The sequence below is a fragment of the Artemia franciscana genome, chromosome 7 (genome assembly GCF_032884065.1).
Source record: "Artemia franciscana chromosome 7, ASM3288406v1, whole genome shotgun sequence".
NCBI classification, from domain to species: domain Eukaryota; kingdom Metazoa; phylum Arthropoda; class Branchiopoda; order Anostraca; family Artemiidae; genus Artemia; species Artemia franciscana.
In genome coordinates, this window is record NC_088869.1 from 57,413,252 (window position 1) to 57,439,083 (window position 25,832).

Consider the following 25,832-nt stretch of genomic DNA (forward strand, 5'->3'; position numbering starts at 1 on the left):
AAGGATTTTCTTTTGAACGAGCCCTCTTCCAGTGTTATACCGTTTATGTCCGAGCCAACCTTGATCATATAATTTTTTCTTTAGGGGGCAGGGGAGGGGGGGGGGGGGTAAAGGGACCAGGAGAACATAAAGTCTTTCATTCATGTAAGACTATCTGCTTTCAGTGTTTGATACAAGGCATCTTTACATCGATACTATGGCTCACCTTTCTCCTAAAGTTCATCAATTAACCCTTGGGTCTTGAATATAGCATTTGCATAATCTATTCATTCGCATAAAATAGAGAAAAACCTTGGCCTTAAAATGATTCAGATGTAATTTGTATTTCAACAAGGTATAACATCCTCACCTTTCCATGCAATTCACTGATAAACTTCATAATTCATTTGAAATTGGTCATTTGAAAAAACCAGCGTCGTATCCAAAAAGATATTTTGAAGAACCTGAAATTCTTCGAGCAAAAAATCAGAAAGATCCAGAGTTCAACTGTGCATAAAAAGTCTACCCCTTTGTTGAATTGCTTTTTACTCCTCCTATATATAAAATCAAGACTTTGAGCCCTTGCCCGAGGCTGCAATAGTTACGCTAGCTTTTGAGATGCATTTTTTTTTTATATTTCGACCGTTCTGACGAGAATTTCTGACTTTCTGGTCTACGTAGGAATTTTAAATAACACGTAAAGTTTGGTTACAGTATGTCCCAACGTTATACCACTTCTATTATATCTTTATACCAATAATACCACTTCCGAAATTCTACAATAACTAATTGGGTAAGAAGACCAAAGCTGTAAGAAAGCAAGGTTAATAACAGTTTCAATTACGATTAGCACAGGTTGCTCTTTAGTTACAGTACGTCACCACGAACTGTTTGAAGAATACAGAACTTCACGTCTTTGTAATTAATAGCTTGAGACCTCTACTCCAATGATCTCAGATATTAAATTCATAGTATAATTTCCATCAATATTGCGCCTTTTTTATATACTAAAACTCTTTCTATGAAAAAAAGGTGAGCTACCCTTAGCATCAAATTTATATTTTTAGCCCCAGCTATATACTTCCAAATAAAGCGATATGAGGGTAAGGTCCGTCTCCCTATTAATATGAAGGATCTTTCACACTGGAATCTGTAGCCATGAAAAATGCGCTTTTCAGGCTTCAGGCATTCCCTTCCCCAATAAAAAGATCCACTACCACCCCCTTCTCCAGTCGTTGATGTGCAACTATCACCGTTAGTAACGCTGTTTATATGTTTTAAATAGTAACAGCTCATCTTGGGTGGACTGTTTACATGTTTGGAGACGAATTTATAAACCAGCGGTAGAACAACCTCAGAAGCTAAGATGCTCTATGTGGAGCATAGCAGCAGTTCCAAACCGATTAGATAACTCAGAAAACTTTGCAGTAGCACTTGGACCCTGTTCAGGCCAAAAATTTTGTTTTGCGACACAGAATGAAAGAAATGTGCACTTCCGTAAGCCACGATTATGTATGTAACTTTTTATAAATCCTCAACATACAGGCTATCTTAGATTTGCATTCGTTAACATTATTATAAGATTTGCATTCGTGATCTTTGAATTTCTGTTCGTATGAGCCCTATCTTTGTATTCCACGATCACTGGTTCAAAAACATCCACCCTTGGGAAAAAAAGAACTCGGAAATGCGAACATTTTGAGTAGTTTAGAATTTCATGACAAATACTGAATTTCGTGGCATAATTTTCATAAAGCCCCCCCCCCCTGTTTTGGGGCGCTTTCACTCTTTTCCGAATCTATTCATATTTTCGTTTGCAGGATAACTTGAAACTTACTACAATTTTTGCTTTTTAATTCACCATAAAAATCAAATTTTCATTATATACATATTGCTACAAATATTCCTTTTAGTTTTAGAGTATAGCTACTAACAGTTTGTAACCACAAAGTGTTTGATTGAGATATTCATTAATGATTAAATTTACCTTGCTTCTGAGTAAAAAAGAATGTCCAAAGTATTGGACATTTCACCAGCCATCACTCAATGTCCCCCCTTCAGCGATCATTCACATACTTGAGGCAAAACACTGGTTCTTCAGCTTTCTAAAGAATTCAACACTTAACCAGCAATTGTCAATATTCGTCGCTCAGCAATAGTTCAGATGCTTAAGGCAATAAGGATGGCTCCCCAACTTTCCAACGACTTCCATATTTTACCGATGATCGATCAATACTCATCATTCAGCGATCTTCCAGATGGTTGAGACAAAAACATTGGCTCTTCAGATTTCCAATGAATTCTACTCCTCACCAGCAATCGTCGATATTCGTCGCTCAGAAGCTTGAGAACAAAACAGCTGGCTCCTCAGCTGTCAAAAGAATTCTGCACTTCACCAGCAATCATCAATATTCATTGTTCTGTAATCAATCAGAAGCATGGGACAAAAAAGATGGCTCACCGGGTTTCCAATGAATTCCACATTCCACTAGCGATTTATCGCTATTCATCGTTCAGCAACCGTTCAGAAACTTAAAAAAACTGGCTTTTAGAATTCCAAGGAATTTTGAATTTAAATTTCACCTGCTATCGTCCACATTCATCGCTCATAAGCTTGAGAACAAAACAGCCGACTCCTCAGCTTTCAAAAGAATTCTGCACTTCACCATTAATCATCAATATTAACCGTTCTGTGATCGATCAGAAGCATGGGACACAACGATGGCTCCCCGGGTTTCCAATAAATTCCATATTCCACCAGTGATCGATCACTATTCATCGTTCAGACACCGTTCAGAAGCTTGAAAAAAACAAAAAAAACTGGCTCTTCAGGATCCCAAAGAATTTTATACATGACCAGCTATCGTCGACGTTCATCGTTCAGAAGCTTGAGAACAAAAAAGCTGGCTCCTCAGCTGTCAAAAAAATTCTGCACTTCACCAGCAATCATCAATATTCGTCGTTCTGTAATCGACCAGAAGCATGGGACAAAAAAGGTGGCTCCCCAGGTTTCCAATGAATACCAGATTCCACCAGTAATCGATCAATATTCATCGCTCAGCAAGCGTTCAGAAGCTTAAGAAAAAAAAAACAAAAAAAAACTAGCCCTTCAGAATTCCAAAGAATTTTATACTTCACCAGGTATTTTGAGAAATATCGTGGCTTGTAAATACTGCTTTAACAAAACTGTCATATGAAGCCTTTTTTATACGCACAGTCGCCAAGAGCTTGACCTGCTTAAAGGCTCAGTGAAGACATTTCGGGTCTATATTCACTTAGAGCTTACAATTATTGAAAGTTGAAAGCTAGCTTTCCAAACCTTTTCTATGTTCCTATTCTCGACTTTCCCAAGAATAAACCTTTTAGCTTCTCAAAGTTAATTGACTCACTAGGACTACTTTTAATTGATATACAATGCAATTTATATATAATACAACTACTTATATTTCACCCGATAGATTTATTGCTATTCTTTTGAAGAGGGGTTACTTATTGTTTAGAGTTTAAAAACTTTTACCTTTTCAATACAATGTCCTTTAATTCATCAATAAGCATTTTCTCCTCCAGAGGATATTTTGCTCGTCGTTTGATTTCCAACTGGTTGATCAAATCAAGTCTATTCATGTCCAAACGACATGAGCTTGAATTCAACGACGTCAAATTAAACTGGAAGACAAAAATAGCTAAGCGAATCAGTCTAAAAAAGCTTTAGAGCTTTAATGAACAAAATACGTTACCTGTGGATCTTTTGTATTGAAAAACATATTCATGCAAGTTTCAAACCCCATAGCAAAATAATTTCGGAAAATATGTTCTTACCGGAGTAGTCCGTCTGAATATCTTGGGTTCTTATATTTTCCTCGGGTATATTTTCCTATACTTGTGATACAATTTAACAGTTTTATTTTTTATTCGTGGACCCCACGCACCGCCTCTTTCAAAACGTCTCCCTCCTGGAAAAAGATATCGGTGGATAAGTAAAGGTTTTTTTTACCATGGAAGTGTCTTTGAATATTACACGCAAGTTATATACTGAATTTTAATGTCCAATCATATGCCTGGAAGTTTGATTTCTAAACCTCTTGCAATGTTGTGATTGTCCAGGGATATGTTCATCCCTCTATAGCTTTTTCAGCTAAATCTTTAAAAAAGGAGAAGTCTGGAAGTCAAGAGCAACGAAAAAGAGGTATTTTAAGCTGGCAAATTTGGAAAGATTTCAAGAGGCTAATTAGTTGTTATTGCAAGATGAAGTTTTTAGAAGAAAAGGAACGAATGAGAAAAGTTTCAGTTGCTTTTGACAAATTTTAAATATCTTTTCACCAGTTTCAGACTCTTATTGCTCGATAAAAACTGTGAAGAAAAGGAAAAAGGGGCCAAGAAAACAATGAATTAATACGACAATAATAGAAAGATTTGACGAAAAAAATAAGCTTTATCGTTTATGTCTGGAATCTAACAGGCAAGAAAGCCTGGAAAAGTTGAAGCGAGAGAGGAACACGGAGAATTCTCTGCAGAGATCCTCTGCCCGAAATTACTATTCTGAAAAGTTTAATGAAAACACTGGTGAATGAATGGCACCAGAAAAATTATTAATGAAGGATGAACAAAAACTTGCAAAGCTAATAAAATTTTCGTGAATGGGAGGCGAGTGGCTGAATCTCATTGCTTATGAGTTAAGTAAATATTTTTCAAATATTGGGACTGCTATTAAAGATAGTATTGCTCAGTCTAGTGATGTGACGAGAATGGAGGCTTCATTGATAAACAAGGCCTGGAAACGCAATGGTTATTAAGCCATGTAAAATGCTGATGATTGACAAAGTTATTAAAACAATTAAGTCGATCTCTTCCGGGATGGATGGCCTCGATCTTAAAGCTTTCAAAGCTGTAGCATGCCGTTTATAGCCGTATATTTTATTTTTGATTAATCTCTCAATGGAGAAAGGCCAAATTCCAGATGCTCTAAAGCAGGCAACATTTACATCACTGTATAAGAGCGGTAATATGTAAGAAATGACTATTTACAGACCAATGTCAATCCTACCGTTATTTTCAAAAATCCTTGAGAAAGGCATCCATGGGCGACTGGATATAGATACGAAAAGCCTCTGGGTCTATGGATACGTTGAGTCCATAAGACAATGTATCATTTAGTAGACAATGTCAAAAATGCATTTGAAAGTGGAAAGATTTCGTCAGCAATTTTTATCAATTTTAAAAAGGCTTTCAACATGGTTCATTTTGAAATATTGATTCGTAGAATTATTGATTGAGGTATCAGGGATAACTGTTTCCAGTAGTTTTCATCCCATTTGCATGGAAGAACAATAAGAATTATATTTAATGACGCTACAAGTGCTGCACCAAGTAAACTGTGAAGACACACAAGGATCTGTCTTTGGGCCACTTTTAAGTTTAATTTACATTGATACGTTACGATTTTATTTTCCTGTTGCAAGTCTTGTAACCCTTTTGTAGCCGATATATCAAGAGCGCAATTACAACTTGAAAATAATCAGAATTGTTCCGTTTATGGCAGGGGCTATCCCTCTTCTTAAAAACCACTATTTGCCTTAGATTTGACTTACTTGACTTACTTGAGGGTTGTTGCAAGGGTTTCATTTACTCACTACCTTTCAAAAGCTTGTCATTTTCAAGCTTACTGAAATTGATAGTAGAAAGGGTGGAGCGTAGGGCCTCAGACGATTTTCCCTGGGGAACAAGGGTGTGCCAAAATGTGCATTTTTAAGCAACAGTATTCTAAGAGGGAAACTCTTAGAATGATAGTTCCAGCTAAAAAATTTTTTAGCTGGAATAAAAGGAAAGATCAGCAGAACAACAAATCAAAGTGAGATCGAATGTACATTGCCCTGCTAGTCCTTCCTGTGAGAACAACTAGGCAAACAGTTTTTTGGCAATTATCTTAGAAGTTTTAAAATGTCAGATATGAGCTTTAGCCGTGATGGTAAAAAAATGCCACTTTCTAGAAAAGGTGTATTTCTAATTCTTATTTCAGAAAATAAGTTTAAAAATTCACTTGTTTATATTTATTCAATTCTATTTATTATCATGTTTCTAATTCTATTGTCATTACCCTCGCGAACTGAGCTTCGGTATGCTACTAATTAAGTTTTGGATTTTCGTTTATAATAAATTATTGTAGCCTACTACAGTAAAATATTAACCTTTTTTTTACTGTGTTTTACCACCAGAGTTAGATGCATAGGTGCGAGTTTTCATTTTTACAATTGGACAAATCACTGATACATATACTACACCATCGCTATTTATTCGTTATTCGTTGGTAAAAGAGGCATGTTACTTTTAACTTTCACTTTAGTTTTCATACCTTTTCTCTTATGTGAATGTATGGGAGGGAAACATTTTGTTTCTTGAGGTAATTTTTTTTTTTTTTTTTTTTTTTTTTTTTTTTTTTTTTTTTTTTTTTTTTTTTTTTTTTTAGAAATACCAGCATGATTATTTAGACAAATCTCTTTTTTTTTGGTTCATATTAATATTTTGTTTTTTTTTACGTTTTTTATGCTAGGTAAACCTACCAAACCTGTAATACTCATCTTTTTTTCTCTTGAGAGGTGTAATTAAGCTTACAAGAATCCTCTCAATTCCGTCTTCTACAAAATTCGACTTTTTTTCTGTTACTAGTGTTCTCTGCTTGCTAAACATTATGATAACTTTATACCAATCAAAATTATCAACGTATTGAGTCTTTGGATCCAATGCAGTGGGTTCTTTTAGGGAACCTATGAGCTCTCACTTCTAGGACTGGGTTGTAGATTTCAGTCCTCTACTCAGAGTTCTGACTCTTGATTGTTCAGTTGGAAATTCAAGAAAACTTTGGGAAGACAAGACGAAACTTAGGTGAAAAAATCCGGGATGAATTATATGACTACCCCACAAACAGCCTTCCAATATTTCAAACTGTAGCTTCAATTGTACAATGCAGATTCAAACTTACTATGGCCAAATTTTCAACACTTGAACGGCCTCAGATCAATCTGCTTCGGGTCATATTTTTCAGTTTTTACTGATAAAAATTTAATTTTCTGGTGATTTTGGTCAGTAACTGAAGAAGAATTAAGCTAAATAGAAAAAGTAAATTCGTTTCACTCGAAGTTCCAAAAATTATCTTAATCTTAAAAATTTAAATGATTAAAAATTCAATAGTAATAGAACAAATTTCAATTTCAATTTCAGATTTAATTTCGAGATAATAATTCATCAGAATTCTAAAATCAAAAAAGTCCATAAGGTACCTTGCCTTACTGAACTTTCGTAACTGTATTTTCGTACTATATATAACTGTATTTTCATAAGGTTCTTAGGCACAAAATGAGATCTTAGGCAACAAAATAAAATATATGGGTAGTTCAAGCATTCTGACATTATTTACTGATAAAAACCTGATGTTCTGGTAAACTGTATTAGTATATGAAAATACGTGGAGCTATAACAAATAAATAAATTTGTTTTTACACAAGATTATATATTAACCACGCATCTCCCCGCTGCAGATTTTTTTTTACCACTTACTTATGCTTATAACTAGTAAATTCAAAAACTTTAAATACCAATTTTGACGGAAATTTACCAGCTTTTATGAAATACATGCTCACCATGTTTTGATTCCGTAAGAAATAATACTCACTATCGAGATTTGAAATTTTTTATTTACTAACTTAATGCTTTATTGATAATTTTCGATTCACTCGAAGTTGGCATGATGTTTAGCAGACAAAGAGCAACAAGACACTACATTAACAACAACAAAAAAAGATAAAATTTTGTAGAAGACAAAATATAGAAGATTTTATAAGCACAATTACACCACTCAAGGAGAGAAAAATGGGTATTACAGATTTGGTAGGTCAACCCAGCACAAAAAGTACAAAAAAAAACTTATATGAAAAGAAAAAGAAAAAAGTCTTTTTTTACATAGAAACACAAACATGTTGACTATTTCTTGTTCAAAAACCAGGAAGCATCATTGCAGGAAACAAAATATGATCCTCCAAACCCTGATTAACACACGAAAAAACATATTAGTGGAATTTATTTAGGAATATGTCTGTTAACTTTTATTTTGTCAATATAATAATAATAATAATAAAAACTTTCCGTATATATACGTTTATTTTTCCATTCTAAATTCCTTTTCTTATTTCCTTGCAAAAACACTTTATAGACAATCTTTAAGAACAAAAGTAAGCATAATATTTAGAAAGCGGAGACTAATATAACTGTATACAACAGCTTTTTGTGCAAGATTTTTTTTTTTTTTTTATAAAACATGAATTACACAGTGGAATCGTCAAAATTTGAGGGAGAGAAATTTCGGTTTCGGGGCGAAACAATGTATTTAAACAAATTTCCAGGATTTTTTTTTTTAAATAGTAAATAAGGGTTTTGCTTACGAAAAAAAACCATCAACCGTCATAAGCAAACTTTTTTAGGCTGAACTTTCTTTAAAAAAAAGTATAATAACCAAGTAAAAACTGCAATTTTCTATTCTGGGAGATCGGCGAATTTCGAGAATAAAACAGAAATACTCGCATCCTGAATTTTTAACTTAGATAATACTGTGTACCTTGTGATTATGTCGCAATTAACGAAACTTTTTCCAAAGATGAATTTTCGTCCACACTCGAATCAAATTCCTGACTAAGACTCTGTGAGAAAGTCCCCTTGAAATTAGCTGTTGAGTCCAGGTCTTCATGGAGCGCAAATTGCCAGATCCTCCATTAGAATATATATATATATATATATATATATATAGTAATCATTCAAGTGCTAGTACAGTACTCATTCAAGTTATGATCTATTTTAATTATTAAAGTAGGAAAGCAGTCTTCCTTTCTCCTTCTGTCTTTCTTTTTTTTCTTTTTTTTATGATGTATGTTTATTTCTGTGTTTGTGCTGTTGTATTGGTGATTTCTTTTTTCATTATATCTTGATCTTTCTACATACATAACTAAAGAAATTAAAATTGAAATAGCAAATATAGGATAAAAACAGGGGAAAAAATGCCATTTGTGTTATATTTTCCGTTTTTGTTGAAACATTCACATCTTAGAGACATTGATAAGTTTAAAATCTAGATATTAAGACTACGGTTTGCTATATTTATTTTGAACAATAAAACAGGCCATCACGTTTCAAAATACTAATCAACTTCTGAAAAACTAACCTTGTCAACAAGTTCATCTAAGCTGACTAGATCATCAAGCTTTTCGTCAAAACCTCCACCAATTTTTGTAACAAAATTCAAAATTGTTAGCGGATAAAATCCCTTACTAAAAAGCGATTCCACACGTAAATCATCTTGTCGTTTTGATAATTTGCTACCATCTTTATTGAGAATCAATGGTAAGTGGGCATACCGAGGGGGTGTCCAACCAAAGGCCCTGAAACAAAAATTTATATATAAAGTTAACGTCACATCGGGCAAAAGAAATTTATTTTTCCGTAAGTAGACAATGCCTGACTAATTTATGTGATTTCTGGCTTTTGCTACCACAAACAGATAGAAAGTAACACATTTCTGGCCATCCCTTTCAACTAAGAGCTGTATTCTAACTTTCTGATTACTGATCAGATTCATATTGAAAAAAAAGAAGAAAAGTAACAGATTGAATGTAACCGCAGCTAAAATTTCTCATTGATTGAATTGACAAAGACTACCCAGTGCAGCAACTTTTTTTTGTGTCAGACAAGGGATAAATTGTTAAAGTCTTCCATTTACAAAATTGTTCACTAGATTAATGGCTTTATGCAGTAAATAAACTACTCTTGATATTGAACATTTTACTTTAAAGGTTATGTTTTCCCCAAATTCAATAAAGTCATGGCTTCGAATAACACGACACAAATGCCTTATGACTGGTGATTTGAAAATTTTAGGCCGCCAGCATTTAAGAACCATCGTAGCACACATATTGAACACAGGAAAAGTCACAGAGAACTCCCAGGGAAAAGTCACACCTACTCCAGGCATCTAAGAGTTAATCTAGAGAGGGTGGGAAAGTGGTGAGAGAAAAATCAAATTTTTGTTTCTGGAAAATGTGGCCAACGTCATCTACCGTTATCGATCGGAATCACAAGGAGATTTGTAAAACCCAAATTTATTAATTGGCTGCTTTTATTTTTATTTTTTACTTTTGCATTAGAGTATGCCATATGTAAGATAAAAGAAGTAATTTAGTCAAAAAGGTAGAACTGGGACATTAGCGTAAATATTTTAAACTAGCCTACGCTCTGTATAGTAGCCAAACCCTACGACATAATTAACAAAAACATTTCCAAAATAAAAGAGCAAGCCAATTTTCAGGACCCACTTCACCCTAAAACTCAATTCCAGATTTCTGTAAATTTAAATTAACGTAGCCTTTGAATGTTTCTAGTTCAACTGGGTAGTGTTGCACTGTCAGTGGTGGTAGAAGCCTTTAATTCAATAATCCATGCCCAACCACCAAAGCTTCCTTTCTCATTAATTTTTCATAGACATTAATCAACTATGCTCCCGAATGTCGGCAAATACCGGCAGTAAACTGTCTTATACCTTTGACAATAATCTATAAAACGCTTGTTCAGCAACGAATCACCACCAAAGGAAAATAAGTAGTATTTAAGCTCAGGAAGGGTTCGGAGTATTTATTAATAAGGAGAGGGGGAGCTGTAAAATAGGTTTTATGGATAATGGAAAAATTTTGCGGCAAAGTGTTTTCCCAGAAGTTTCCCTGGCGAAGGCCTTGAACCCATATGTAGGTATTTTTAACCACTATAGTGTTTGTTGCCCTTCCATTCCAAAAATATAAGACATCCCAGAAACACAATTAACTTGTAGTTTTAGAATCAAAATCGTTGTAAACTTGTTAAAAAATAGCTTCAAGAGTACTAACTAGTGAATCAAGCAGGTCTTGCTTGTGGTAGGCTACAGGGATCAGAAACTAATAGCCTTTTTTATTTGAATAACTATTATTACAGTACTTTGTTTATAGCAATGGTAAAAAAATAACTGATTACATTTTAGAATTTTTTTCAGGGAAGTTTCAGAATACATTAAAAAAAATCTATTTTGGTCAAAAGACAAGTTGAAAAGGGGAATTTGCCCAGAGTATGAGACCACAACTAGTATATTATAAAACGCCCTCACTTCAGGGACCTAGTCTTTTTTTCCCCTTTGAATCCACGAGTCAGTTAGCACTTCTGTGACAAAATTAAACATGGATATTGCTTCTTCAAATCACTGCAGCAACAAGCTACCTGAGGTCAACACAGCTACGCACGCTCCTCCTCCATCCTAATCTAATCAAAGCCTCCCTTTAACAGCTTTAGCCAGAAGCATGTGTTGCTTTAGTCAGAACTATTGCCCATTTCCTTTGGACCTCGGTGCGATACTTTTATTAATTTTAGTTATTTATTTTATTTTATGAGATTTTTTGCTAGATGTATGACTGGGTGGTGTTCGAGGAGGATGGCTGATGGAGGAACTTTCCTATGATTTTTCTATCCTTTCTTTTCTTACTGGTTGTAGCGTCATGAATGACCAGTGTTTATTCGCTATATTTATTCAAGGTTGTTTTTTCCCACCATGCTCCATAAAATCGTTTCCTTCCCAGGGCCTGGAGTTTTTTTTTCAAATACTGGGGAATAAACTTACACGAACTTCGAGCAATTCCGATTTTTTTTTTTTTTTTTTTTATTTCACAATTCAAGTTTTGTCACTATTTCAAGAAGAATGTGGTACTGGCCTAACATTGCAAAACCGAAGCCGTAAATCTTGAATAGGAAGGATATACGACTGGTAAGAAGAAAAAGAATAAGAACAAACAAACGAACATTTCGCCTGTGCCACAACATGGTGTCATCAGCATCGAAACTAGAGAAAATAAAACCAAAACAAATTAAAAAAGCGAAAAAAAATCTAAAAGAACTCAATCAAAAGAGAATAAATAGAAGACTCGAGCCAACACGTACAGCGGCTACTCCAAGTAAAAACCAAAGAAGTAAATCTAATATATTCATATTGGCGGCTTAGATAAAAACCCAGCTTATCGACTTATTTTCTATAAACCACTAGATCTTTTAGCCACCGAATCCACGAGAATGTATTTTTTTTTCTATTCCTATGGCTTTTTCCTTTCAAATAGCTGGGCACTTCTTCAAAGTGTAAGAAATGGTGAATGAAAATATGCTCTACCAAAGGAAAAAATTCAAAAGGATTTCTAAATTTGAGAGGATTAAGGTTCTCAAAGACCGTTCCATAAATTGCTGGTGAATTCAGCCAATGTGGAACTTTCCACAAGACCAAGAATACACTACACTCTACTCCGAAGGTTATAGTACCTTTTGTCTTACCCAGAAATTTTAGAAAGCCACCCGCAGGTCCGACTGATTTGAGACAAGTTTTAATACTATATTTAAACAAAGGCTGTACAAGTTTTTCACCTAAGAATCGCACACAAGGTAATGAGATGTAGCCATTTGAACTTTTAGAATCCAAAAATTGAGGCTCTTTATTTTTTTTATGCTGGCTTTGTCTCTTCGTTATTACTTCATTCCTCAATATAATTGTGTATGCTTTGCAAAAAAACAATATGTCCCCAAAGTGCAACAGTTTTAAATCAAGATACTTCGGAGAACAAATTTTAAGAACTATACCAGCCAATGAAATAACTAGTTCTTTTTCTACAGATGCCAGGTGGCATGAGTGGACGTTAAGATACAAAGCATTACAAGTTGGTTTTCTACGTACAGAGAAATGAAAAAGATTTTCTCTTTATTAATAACAGAACACATGGATGAACTAATCAATCCATCACGTAGTTGGTTCGAACCAACCACATCATGACCAGTGGCGTAATTTCGTCAAAATCCTGAGGGATGGGGAGTTGGAGCCAATTTTCTTAAATCAAGTGAAAATGGCAGTGAAAACTGAAAAGTGAGTCATATATTACCCTAAAGGCAAAGATATACTAAATAAAACTGACCTATTTCTCCGGATACTTGAATTGTGCAGGCTTATCTCAATTTTCACACGAATTTCTGTAGAAACTAAATTTCAGCTGGGGAGGGCAAACTGAGGTCTGGGGGAGGCAAACTTAGGTCCGGAGGGGGCAGTTGCCCACCCTGTCCCATAGCAAATTAGATCCCTGATCATGACCCTACCTATTGAGCTTCACGAGGGAAGTATTGCAAGATAATAGCCCCTGCTCTTTGTGAGAGTTTTAACTACCTTTACCTTAGGTAAATATAAACACACTGGTCATTCCTTATCTTAGGATTAAATAAAAGAGAAAAGTTTTTTTAACGGAAAGTAAGGAGCGACATTAAAACTTAAAACGAAAAAAATTACTTCGTATATGAAAAAGACTGCTTCCTCATCAACACCCCGCTCTTTGCGCTAAGTTTGACTCTTTCTCTTAACTCTACTTTTTAAAATAGTAAAAAACTTTAGCGTAAAGAGTGGGGTGTTGATGAGGAAGCAACCCCTTTCATATACGAAGTAGTTTTTGTTCGTTTTAAGTTTTAATGTCGCTCCTTACTTTCCGTTAAAAAAACTTGTTTTTTTATTTAATTTTTGAACGTTTTTGAACCAATGCATGTTTTGATTTTGGCTCTCCGCATATGAATAATTAAAACGAAATTTGCATATTTATTTTTTTGGCTAATTGGCTTTCTCATAGTTTTGATCGAATGATTTTGAGAAAAAACGCAGCGGAGGAGGAGGCCTAGTTGCCCTCCGATTTTTTGATTACTTAAAAATGCAACTAGAACTTTTAATTTTTACGAATCTTTTTATTGGTAAAAGATATACGTAACTTACAAATTAGCTTACGTAACGAACTTCTGTATTCTCATTTTTTTATTACGTATATGAAGGGGTTCACCCCCTCGTCAGTACCTCACTCTTTACACTAAAGCTTAAATTTTGTCCCAATTTCTTAAGAATGACCCCTGAATCACAAAAGCCGTAGAAAAAATAGTTGAAATTACTAAAAATGCTTTAGCGTGAAGAGCGAGGTATTAGGAGGAGGTGAGCCCATCACATGCGTAATAATTTCTCTTTGTTTTAAGTTTTAATGCTTCTCCTTACTTTCAGTTGAAAAAACTTTTTCTTATTTATTTTTCATTGTTTTTTTTTTAATAATGCTAGAGAATCCTGCGCTCCCTTCATGAAACTTTTCTTCCCCCATGACAAATTGCTCCAAGGAAAGCTCCCCCAACATATCCCCCTCTTCTCGACTCTCCCTCAACCTAAAAATCCCCCAGAAAACGTCTGTACACTTCCCAATAACCATTACTATATGTAAGCACTGGTCAAAGTTTGTAACTTGTGGCCCCTCCCACGGGGACTGTGGGGGAGTAACTCGTCCCCAAAGACACAGTTATAAGATTTTTTGACTACGTTGAATAAAATGGCGATCTCATAATTTTGATCCGGTGACTTTGGGAAAATAATTAGCGTGGGAGCGGGCCTAGGTGCTCTCCAATTTTTTTGGTCACTTAAAAAGGGCACTAGAACTTTTCATTTCCGTTAGAATGAGCCCTCTCGCAAGATTATAGGACCACTGGGTCGATACGATCATCCCTGAAAAAAAAACAACAAAAAAACAAACAAATAAACACGCATCCGTGATCTGCCTTCTGGCAAAAAATACAAAATTCCACATTTTTTTAGATAGGAGCTTGAAAGTTCTACAATCGGGTTCTCTGATACGCTGAATCTGATGGTGTGATTTTCGTTAAGATTCTATGACTTTTAGGGGTTGTTCCCCCTATTTTCTAAAATAAGGCAAATTTCTCAGGCTCGTAACTTTTGATGGGTAGGATTAAAATTGATGAAACTTTTATATTTAAAATCAGCATTGAAATGCGATTCTTTTGATGTAGCTATTGGTATCAAAATTCTATTTTTAGAGTTTTGGTTACTATTGAGCCGGGTCGCTCCTTACTACAGTTCGTTACCACGAACTGTTTGAAACAATGTTGTCTAATGAGAAGTATCGTCTGTTCACAGTGCTAATCACCCATTCTACTGGTAGCTATCAAGTTGCTCCAATTAGAACATCCTCCAGTAACTAACAATGTGACTTAAAAAGTTTTTGCTTAACCTATGGAAAATAAGATCCAAAGTCCAGATTCATATTGAGAAAACCTCTCACCTACTTGTACATAAGAATGTGTTTGGGAGTTGAAATTAGCCACTCTTCTCCACGAAGAACGTGCGAAATATCCATTAAATGATCATCAACAACATTAGCAAAATGATAAGTGGGGTACCCATCTTCTTTCATAATCACCGGGTCTCCTTCATGTGCAGCAGGATTATAGTCATAGGGTCCATATACTAGGTCTCTGAAGTTCGATTCTTCTGACCTAAGCTGAAAATTAGCATTTACTTTATACAAATACTTAATAAAGGAATAGAGAGAAACAGTGGGAGGAGGAGAGAGACAGAAAGAGGGTGAGAGAAAAAACAGAGGAAAGTGGATTTTTTCACAAAATTTCCAACGACGTCTTATCTTCCTAGGAATATTTTTCTTCCTCCTTACTTTGTGTCAATATAATTGTGCATTATAGACAGGAATAATGCGTATTTTCTGTAGGTTATGTTTAAACAAATTACCTTCCATCAAAAGACTTTACATGAACAATACGAATAAGGTTACCCGAGATTTTACGATATCTGGCTATACAGAAGCAGTAGTCAATTAGAGCACCGTATTACAGTCGAAATACTTGTTTTACAATCTAAAAAATCAAATACTCAACAACAGCAACTAACAGGATATTTTTAACATAACGAAAATAAGGATAATATGCCATCTACAGGGATCCATAAAGTCTCTTACGCTTCGAAGAATTGTTACAAACGCAGTTGAGGATATATTTCAGTTTTTTATTTTAATTATTTGATATTTTGTTATTTGTTTTTAGTTTTTTGTCTTACAAGATATAAGATTTGTTTCATAGTAATAACTGTTTATTATGGTTTGTATTAGCATACAAGGTCCTCTATTGAGGTGGATTCAGGTTTAGGAATAAGCCCCAAAAAGGTCAAAATTTCTATAAATTACAGGGGAAGCCACTACCAATTGGGGGGTCCCAAGCTTCGTTGTGCCCCCCCCCCAAAAAAAAAAAATCTTTAGCAAGAAACAATTAATGCGGATTTTTAAGTCGACTTTCTGACCAAATATGTGGTACTAAGTGTAATGGGAGTATGGAATCAAATGGGAAAGTAAAACTCTTCTAGACTTAGATTATGCTACTGAATTGAGTATCCTAGATAATTATATTAGCAAAATGAATGGATTTTTGGAGGTTTTGAGGAATCAGGGCTGGAAGAATAGGGTGGATGATTAAAATTAAGAAGACTAAGTCATTTAAACTGGGAATAAATGAAGGCGGAGAGGTTATGTTGGGATAACGGAAAAGATAGATCAAGTGGATGGCTTCATCTACCTGGGTAGAATTATTAAAGAAGGTAGATACAGTGTAGGTGTTAAAAGTAGAATAACCAAGGCCCAAGGTGTTTTTTTCAAAACTGAAAAAAGTTTGGAAGAATAGGAAAATAAGTCTGCGAACCAAGATTAGAATAATGGTTGCTATAGTGATGAGAGCGGTCTAGTATAATTCTGAAACGTGGGCAGTTCAAAAAACGGGGGAGGATTTGTTAGATATTTTCAAGAGGAATTGTCAACAGATTCTTCTGGTTACCCGTCTGACTGACCGTATTTAAACAGTAAGCTGTACAAAAAATGTGGTTCTATCCCGTTCTCTGGGGCTAGAATGAGAGAAAGGTTGAGATGGCTAGGACATATTTCTGCGGATAAAGGATGACAGATTGCCAAAGTCCATCCTTTCGAACTAACCATCTAGGATCAAACAAAAAGCAGGTCCTCCCTGGATGGGGTGGGGGAGGTCATAAGAAAGGATTTAAAGGAAAAGGGGCTCCTTAGGAGGGTCTTAAGAAGGAAGCTTTGAATATATTGGGATGGAGGAGGAGCGTGCATAGCTGTGTTGATCTCAGGTGGGTTGGTACTTCAGTGACCTGCTAGTAATAGTAGTAGTATAATTTTTCAGTAATGGGATGCACCACCACATAGGGATATACATGTTTGTCAGTTCCTCAATCATACATTTCCAGACCTGGATTGGACGAAATGGGATGAGTGTAAAGAATAAAAATATTGAAAAAAAATTAAAAAGATACAGTGAAATTAACATATTTATTTAGAATTTGATAATCAGCTTTGTAGCTTTCCTGGGTAATGCTGGACAGTATCGGATTTTTTCTTAGAGACGAACGTGAATTTTCTCGGTGATAAGTTTCACTTTGAATTTCAACTAACAAGTGACTGGGTAAAGATTTCCTGTCATCTGCAATAAATTATATATGGACAAGGTAAGATCCATCTCATTACCTACGTTTGGCCAACTGAAATAAAATCCTACTTCTGCGCATAAAGCGAATGGTTTTCTGCCTTAAAATGGGCTAAAACATAAACCTATAAGCAACACATCTAAACAAAACTTATAAGCAATAAAACGTCGTTAATTTCACATACAAAATTGAAAATCATCTTACAACAAATCGATAACAATGTGACAGTCCTTGTCGAATCTTTTCTTCCACCTGTTTGCGACTCAAATTCCGACATTTGTTGTCATACTTAGGAACTTCTCGTCTCCTGATGGCATCTTTCCTGATTAAATCCAACCGAGTTGGAGAGCAAAAACAGGCATACGCATTACCATTTTTTAATAAGGTATCTAAATTACTGCGGTATAAATCCAGTCTTTGGGATTGAAAGTAAGGACCATAATCACCTCCATTGCCTAAAAAGAGATATGTAAACATTAGATACGGCCAAAGTTGCACAGTTAGAGGGGGTAGGCACTTCCAAGGCGACGCTGTAACGTTGCCTATAATAAAGAGGCATGTTACTCCTAGATATTTTTTCCAGTGACTTCGTCACGAAAGGGATGATCGTAAACGATCGGAAATTGAAACTAATAGTGCTCTTCTTAAGGTTTGAAAGTTAGCAGAGGACAATTAGCCTTCCTCCCACATCCTTATCTGCTACCCGACCCCCGTCTGATATCGCATCAAAATTTTGAGAAAGATATTGTTTCAAAATTTTCGAAATGTCCAGTGAATATGGCTCTGGGAAACATTAACTACACCCCTTGATCCGGGAGCAAGGAGAACAACTTAAAAAATAGCTAATTATTCATACACAGATTTCATGGAAGGAAAAGGGGCATATCGGATCTTGGCTATCCAATGGGTTAGAACTTTCAGGGGTCGCTCCCTGGGCCAAGAGAAACACCTATTTTGTTGAGAGTGAGAGCGTATTATGGAGACTGGATGTGGGTCATATATTGTTTGCTCCTATTATACAATATGAGCAAATTGATTACTATGGAATCCAAACACAAGCTATAGTTCAATTAGTAATGTATTCAGTCCACAGTAGCATTTTATTTCCATATTTAAACCACAAGCACATACAGAATCATAGCATGTGTAGCATCTGTAGAGTAGCATACAGCATCCCAGCCCAACTATCCATGAAAAGCTAGAGACTTGATGCTTCTCTTGAACAAAATAAAGGAAGGGAAGATATGTCCAAATTTATCATGATTATTATGATGATCTCTGTTAAATGAAGGGTCCGAAACAAATAGCGGTACGTTTTAAGGCCACAATTTTTAGAGAAAGGGTTTCAGTAGAGTAGCTTTAGACTCACTCCCCCATTCTTTTTGTGGCGGTACGTCTTCAAAGAAAGTTTCCGAATGGAGCAGTTTACAACTTACACCACTGAGTTTCCGATTGAGATACTTTTGCTAGCCAAAAAGAAGCTGAGCAATATCAGGAATATGCGCGGAGGTGGGGGGCTCACCTCCTTCTCTATACCCGAATGCTAAACCTTCCCAAAGTTCTGGGCACTTCCTATTCAAATTATAAAATTAGATTTGGATCCCCCCTACCCAAAAGAAAAACCACATCCTAATATATGTACCAGCACACTATGTAATTTTAGATTTTGATTTCTAATTATAAGACCGGTTTTAGTCACCATAAGGCCAGGAAATGGGTCATAAACGTCATCACAAACTATGCCATCACTGTCATGCCTAAACGTAGTGTCTATCACTTTCACCATTCTGAGATAACAGCCAAAAGCATTAGCTAGAAAATCTGAAGGGTAATGAGGATCAAGAGAATCAAAGAACGGCTAAGGATACTTTCCCACTGAAAACGACTTGGCAAACAGTTTTTGATAACTATCTCAGAAGAGTGAAAATGCCAGATACTACCTTTAGACGCGACACCGACAATGCATCCACGAATTATATGCATAAATGGGTAATATTGCAAATTGACATATCTAATTTTGCACTCGAACATATTTAGCTAGCTAAAAAGTATTTCAGAAGCATGTTTTTAAGATAATTTTTTTAATAGATGGCATTGATATGTTCCACAGCACCATCCTAGGCACCAAATATGTGACTTACGAATCTGCCCTCTCAGCTCCACAAATCCTGACTGAACCATCTGATATACCAAGAACACAGGTACCATCTGACATGTAACTTTGGACGCTCTGTGCTTTAGTCATAAACACCGTTCCCTACTACCCTCACCTCAGCAGTCAACTTAAATACATGCCACAATAACAAGCTTCGACCAGCACAATGCAGAACAAAATCAGTAATTTATTAGCATTTTTTCTTTTACTGGCCTATTCAGCTTACTGCTCATTAAAGAACTAAAAATAAATCAGCTAATCTTGGCAACGCATTAAAATCTAAATTTTTTTCTTGTTTTTCTTGTCTTTATAATTATTCAAGCAGTCCCAAGAAATAGAGGATGAAAGAACAGTCTGCAAACCAAGATTAGAATATTGCAAGCTACAGCGATGGCAGTTGTCAAGTATGGTCCTGAAGCAAGAGGGCTGTGAAAAACGGAGGAAGATTTGCTAGATGTTTTCTAGAGAAACTGCCTACGGATTAATTCGGGTGCCCAACTGACTCACCGTATTTCAAACAGTAGGCTGTACAAAAAGTATGATTTAGTCCTGCTTTCTAGGGCTATATTGAGATGAAGTTTGAGATGGCTGTATGGGAACTTCTGTCTCTAACTTTTAAAAATTTTTTACTACACTGCGTGCATCGCTCAGTATTGGATACAGTATTTTCTAATATGCTATGGAAGGGGATGTTTTCAGAATAGTATTATCGTATTATAGTATTGATACATAATGATATATATCTAATATATAATACATAAGATCAGAATATATCTGATTATAGTATAATACATAAATAGTATTATAGAATAGAATTATCAGAATAGTTTTCACGAGGAGGGGTTAGAAAACATTTGTTTTAACCAAAATCATGATAATTCTCTTAAGGAGGAAGATAGTTTTTTACTTCAGGGAAGATAGTTTTTTATTGTTCCTTCTTATGTAGATGCGTCAATAAAAAATTTTCAACCAAACTGAGCTGTTCCCATACATGTATTTGATGAGACAGTGTGAGTCATAACATGCCTCCTTGATGCTAAAGCAGATGACATTTAAGTTCAGCGTGTTCCGCCTGTCAGATCTGTTTTTCCTTGCCACTACTCCTACAACTTTCATAATTGATCTATATGACAAAAAAAAAGGAATTCTGGAATCAAAACATAGGCGATCAATGAATCCATCGATGGTAAAATTATTTTCTCCCTATTAATTTCTAGGAAGTGTAATGTTTTAACTTTGACTTTATTGAATAAGAAGCACACAAATAAGATCACAACTCCAGGGTCTAATCCATATTTCAAAAAACATTTTATTGTCAATTTTTCGCTTTACAACTTCTTTAAAATGGCAAGGTGGCTTGTAAGGGTACAAAAATGACAAAATGGCAAGGATGCTTGTCAACACTAATCTGATAATAGCACTATAGGCCTACTCATATAGGTGGAATAAAATCAAAAGTTTTTTTTAATATTTAGAAACAAAAAAGAATGATCACAATAAATTTGAGTCGAAATTAGTTTTGTCGCAATAGGTCACTGTTACAAATAAGTTTGTCTAATTTAAAACTTTCAGGTATTGATTTCTAGGGTTATAATGAGAGAAAGGTTGAGATGGCTAGGGCACGTTCTGCACATGTGGGATTACACATTGCCAAGATTGTAATTTTCGTCAACTGTCTAGGGCTACACGAAAAGCAGGCCGTCCTCGGTTAGGATGGGAGAATGTTGTAAGAGAAGATTTAAGGAAAATGGGAACTTCCAGGGAGGGTGTAAAAAGGGAGACTTTGAATAGATTGGAATGGAGGAGGACTTGTTGCTGCGGTGAGTCGTTAGTATTAGCAGTATTATGTCTCCTGCTTGAACAAAGGCTGAGCAGATCTCAGCTCTTTGGTTGTGCAAAGTCACAATGCACATACTTTTTTTTAAATTGGACTGTGACTGTACAACCGAAGTTCAGCCTAATTAGTTTTGAAAGCATAAACTAAAATGTTTTCTTCTTGTTTGACTATTTGGAAATGTTAATGTATGACTCTCCATGCAATTCCAGAGCCTGTGGTAGCTGGGATCGAACCCGGGCTCTGTAGTGCCAAACAGAGATCAATCCAATGTACTACCACAAGGTTAAACAGAAAATTTTTTAATCAATAATTTTCATCTGATTAATTCAACGTTTTCTACTTAACCCTCAAATTTATGGTTTTCCTGACAAAAACGTTTTTTTTTCTTTGTATCCTACCATAATTGTCTGACAAGCCTTCAAGCCTTACCAACTTTAAGTGTAAGTAAAAATTTAAGCATAGTATCAATAAAATAAACCTACCTAACTAATTAAACTTCTGTTATCAAAATAGAAATATTTAAATTAAGCAGAATAAAAAACAGATCGGATCCATCATATATCAAAAATATACCTGACGTAAGGTGTTTAATGATGTCAAAGAAGTTATAGTTATAATCTGCCTGGAGAAGGGTATGACCAACCCAAACGACTAAAGAGTCATAATACAACTTGTGAAAACCCTGGTCAGCCCATTTAACTTTTGGCTGCTAATTCATTTTTAGATCAGAAGGGTAACTTTGCTGTATGATAGATGAATAAAAAGATTACTTGAGAATTACCAGGACTTTCCTTGGGTATAAGCTGTAATTTTGTCAACACTCTCTCAATGGCTTCTACAGCACCAGGAACTATCCTCTTCCTATCTGTGTCTTCAATCCTCAGTATAAAGCTTCCCTTATTTTGTTGCGCAAATAAAAAATTATACAGAGCTGTGCGGAGTCCACCAAGATGTAAGAAACCTGTAAATAAAGAAAGAATGGGTCAGATGACAAAAACTTGGTCCTGATGGTTGAAAAAATGAGTAAGCAATAAAAAACTTATAAGAAATTGTTTCTGCAAGGAAAAATGTCTTTTTCCATAAAAAAAAGAAAAAGGAAAAAAAATCGTTTTGAAAAAACGATTTTTCAAAAGGGAAGAGTGGGTAAATTTGCTACAACATCAAGAAACAGGGCAATTATACGACAATTATGAAAAAACAACCACATCCATCACACAGTAAGTTGTATTTAGGCTTCCTATTCTATGTGTCTCTCATTGTAGGATAGACCGTGAGGTATGTTTGAGAAAATTTTGATGCTGCATTTGTTTTTCTACATAAAAAAAGAATTGATACAAGCCAAACTGTTCCCTGTACTTCTTGCATGTTAAGTGAATGTCTACAATCTGAGTTAATATTTCATTTTTCATTGCTGTAAGATAGCACTGACAAAGTATCCAGTCCTTGGTGCATGTGGACTACAAAGTCATAAGGCTACAGCTACTGCTACAACCATTAAGGGGTGCTATGTACCTTTGATTCACAGTTTATGAATATTGCCAAATCCATTGCTGTCCTACAATTTTTAATTATTGCTTAAATTGTTGCTACATATTAAATTATTGCTACAATTATTGCTTAAAAGTTGTACTCTGGTCTACCCTTTGAAAAAGACAAACACCCTCTTTTCATAGGCTACCCTTTGAAAAAGACAAAAATGACTGAACAGTACTACCCGTTCTAAAATACAACTTTCCTTGATTTTCGAGACAGGGGCTGGAATAGGGTTCTCTACAATGGCGATTAAAGGTTGTACTTTTTATTTTAATTCCATGTCATACTTGAAGAGTTTCAGGCTCTTTTTTGAAGCTCTGAAAAAATATTTTTGCAAATACAAACTGTCGCTTAGTTTAATCCAGATAAAAATTACCATTTCCAGATTGACGTCAATTGGAATTTTCTCTCACTGGATAATTTCGTTAATTTTTTCTTGTGTTTTGCTTGCTAAGGGTTGCACTTAGCTATGTTCCAGCTGCTGCAGAAAGCTTCATCCTGAGTTACCCTTTATTTGAGGACAACTGATAAACTAAAATCCTGCTCTTTATGGTAAAGTCTCTGTTTTATATAGCAGTGCTTTGAGCAGGAAAGACCTTGCTTTACACAATAAATTTGCTGTGTTATTAATACAGGGCAGAGGGAGGGCCTCCACTTGCCTCCCCTTAAAATGCAACTAAGACATAATATGTAACTATAAGCATTAAATGTTTAAAGGTTTATAATAACCTTTCATTTAGTATGGATTACATGCATATTTAGAGACAGATGTGTCACTCCGCATAAGTGTCACTCCCTCTGAAGATGTGTCACTCCCTCTGAAACTGTGATGTTATATAGATTCCTTTAATTGTTCTAAGCCTGTTTGCTTTGCCAGAATTTTTGCCTTATGTGGACAAGAATTGATGTTTTGAAACTGAAAGTGGTACTTTACCTAGTAATAAACTTTTTTTCGCTATATTTGAAATCACCATAAACAGAGGAATTTTCCTTGTCTCTCCCTTAAAACTAATTATGTATTTTTCTGAAGGCTCAATTAGAGTTGGGATGTTTTGGCATTAAAATACACCCTTTGAGGCATCTCTCTCCCATCCTAACTACAAAACTATCAAAGAACCTTATTGTAGAGTATTAAAGCCCTTATATGCAAATGTTTGGAATTGCAAAACAATAGGGAATTTACCTAAGACAGTGAAATTTTTTAGACCTTAAAAATATTCTAGCTAGTTAGGGAGGAAGGGAGATACCTCAAAGGGAGAATTTAGAGCCAAAACATCTCAACTCTCATTGAGTCTTCAGATAAATACAGAATTAGTTACGAGGGAGAGACAAGGGGATAGTGGAAGCAGAAATTGATGTATAATCTCAGGGCTATATCCAGAAATTTTACTTGGGGAGATATTTTTTTTGGATGTGTGTGGGGGCGGGGCTGGTACAAAAAAAAAACCTATAAAATACGCCAAAAAAATGTGAGATTGATATTCAATCTCTCTTGATTTTCAGGAATATTTCCCATCTAAGCTGTTATTGTGAAAATAAAAAATAACATTTAACCCGAGAATGAACCAGTATTTCCCAGGGGGTGTTTTCCATAGAGGAAGGGAGGTATTTCTGGAGGGTAAATCCCTAGCCCTGGTAACAGCACTTGGAAAAGATTTTTATAGGAAATTTGCATAAGAAAAACAAGGCAGACTTTTAGTTATTTTGTTCAATAATAGAGGATTCTACCATTTAGTTTTTCGTAATGGGAGGGTGGTGGTCATCCCCTTATTACCTTATTTATCATTAAAAGAATAGTTACAGATAGAACTAATTCCATTTCTTATACATATATACATGGTAAAGTTCACATCAGTTTTGAAAACTCTACTGACAGAATACCTCAAGGTGGCTTGATCTTGGAGAAGATTATTTATCTTGTAAGCTAAAAACAAGTCAAAAGACTAAAACATATTATTCATTAAGGAAAGTCAAAAATTGACTCTAAATAACTGTCTAAATTTGCCTTTTGAGAGTTTAATGCCAAAACTTGAAGCCTCCTTTGCTTAACCAGAGGGTAACTTGCAAGTAAGTAATGAACCCTCCAAATTGTATAACTTGTGATGTATTTCCAAAGGATGTCATGGAGACTAGAAATTGGACCAAATTTTCTCAGAATATATTCTTGACATATTTTAAGGCTAAGCAAGACAAGCTAAACCAATTTACAAAACATCATGGCATAGCTAGAGTACTGGGTTTAGATCAAAACTTAAAGAAAAATGTTAACATATGTCTATAAAAACAAAAAAGTCGTATGTAATGGCCCATTAAATTCTTCGCTATAATTGGTAAGCAGTATTCATTCTGCTATTTCAAGTGTAAAATGGATTTGGGAGTGTTCCTTCTTTGAGTAAAATTTAATTTCTGAGAGAGCCAGCAAAGTACTGTGTTGAAAAAAAAAGAGCCAAAAGGTACCACAGGAAAATAAAACATATCTCAAATAATATGTTAAAAACCTTGAAAATTTTCAAAACATTAGTAGAAACTCAAGTGCTGAGCTGCAAAATGAAGGCAGATCACCTTGGATAATTTATAAATTGCCAAATCTTTCAGTAGCCAGTTTACTTCTGTATTTATCCCTCCTGAGTATGCACCTATTTCCAAGCCTCCTAACTATTGGTTGGTAGCAACAGTGCTATATATAATCATTGACCATTTTGACCAATAAAATAACTGAGTAACATATATAAATATGCTGGACCACATCATTTTTATCCCTTCTTTTTCACAGAAGTGGGTTTTGAATTACTGAATAACAAAGTCTCTTTTCCATTTTGTTCCAGTGATTATACTTATTGCAATATATATTTCCTCCATTGAAAGTGTCAATACCAGAATGAAAGGGCTGGGAAGAATGAAAAGGGTGTTATCATAATCTACGT

General features: G+C 35.0%; 1 protein-coding gene across 1 annotated transcript in view; it reads right to left on the reverse strand.

Moving 5' to 3' along the window:
• Nucleotides 1-25,832, reverse strand: part of LOC136029517 (nondiscriminating glutamyl-tRNA synthetase EARS2, mitochondrial-like) — a 39,669-nt gene that overhangs the window by 11,513 nt on the left and 2,324 nt on the right. The window contains exons 2-6 of the mRNA XM_065707965.1: nt 22,157-22,336; nt 17,588-17,838; nt 15,166-15,380; nt 9,185-9,401; nt 3,497-3,645 (exon numbers count right to left, since the gene is read on the reverse strand). Coding sequence (XP_065564037.1) covers nt 3,497-3,645; nt 9,185-9,401; nt 15,166-15,380; nt 17,588-17,838; nt 22,157-22,336 — 1,012 coding nt within the window. The remainder of the gene's footprint in view (nt 1-3,496; nt 3,646-9,184; nt 9,402-15,165; nt 15,381-17,587; nt 17,839-22,156; nt 22,337-25,832) is intronic.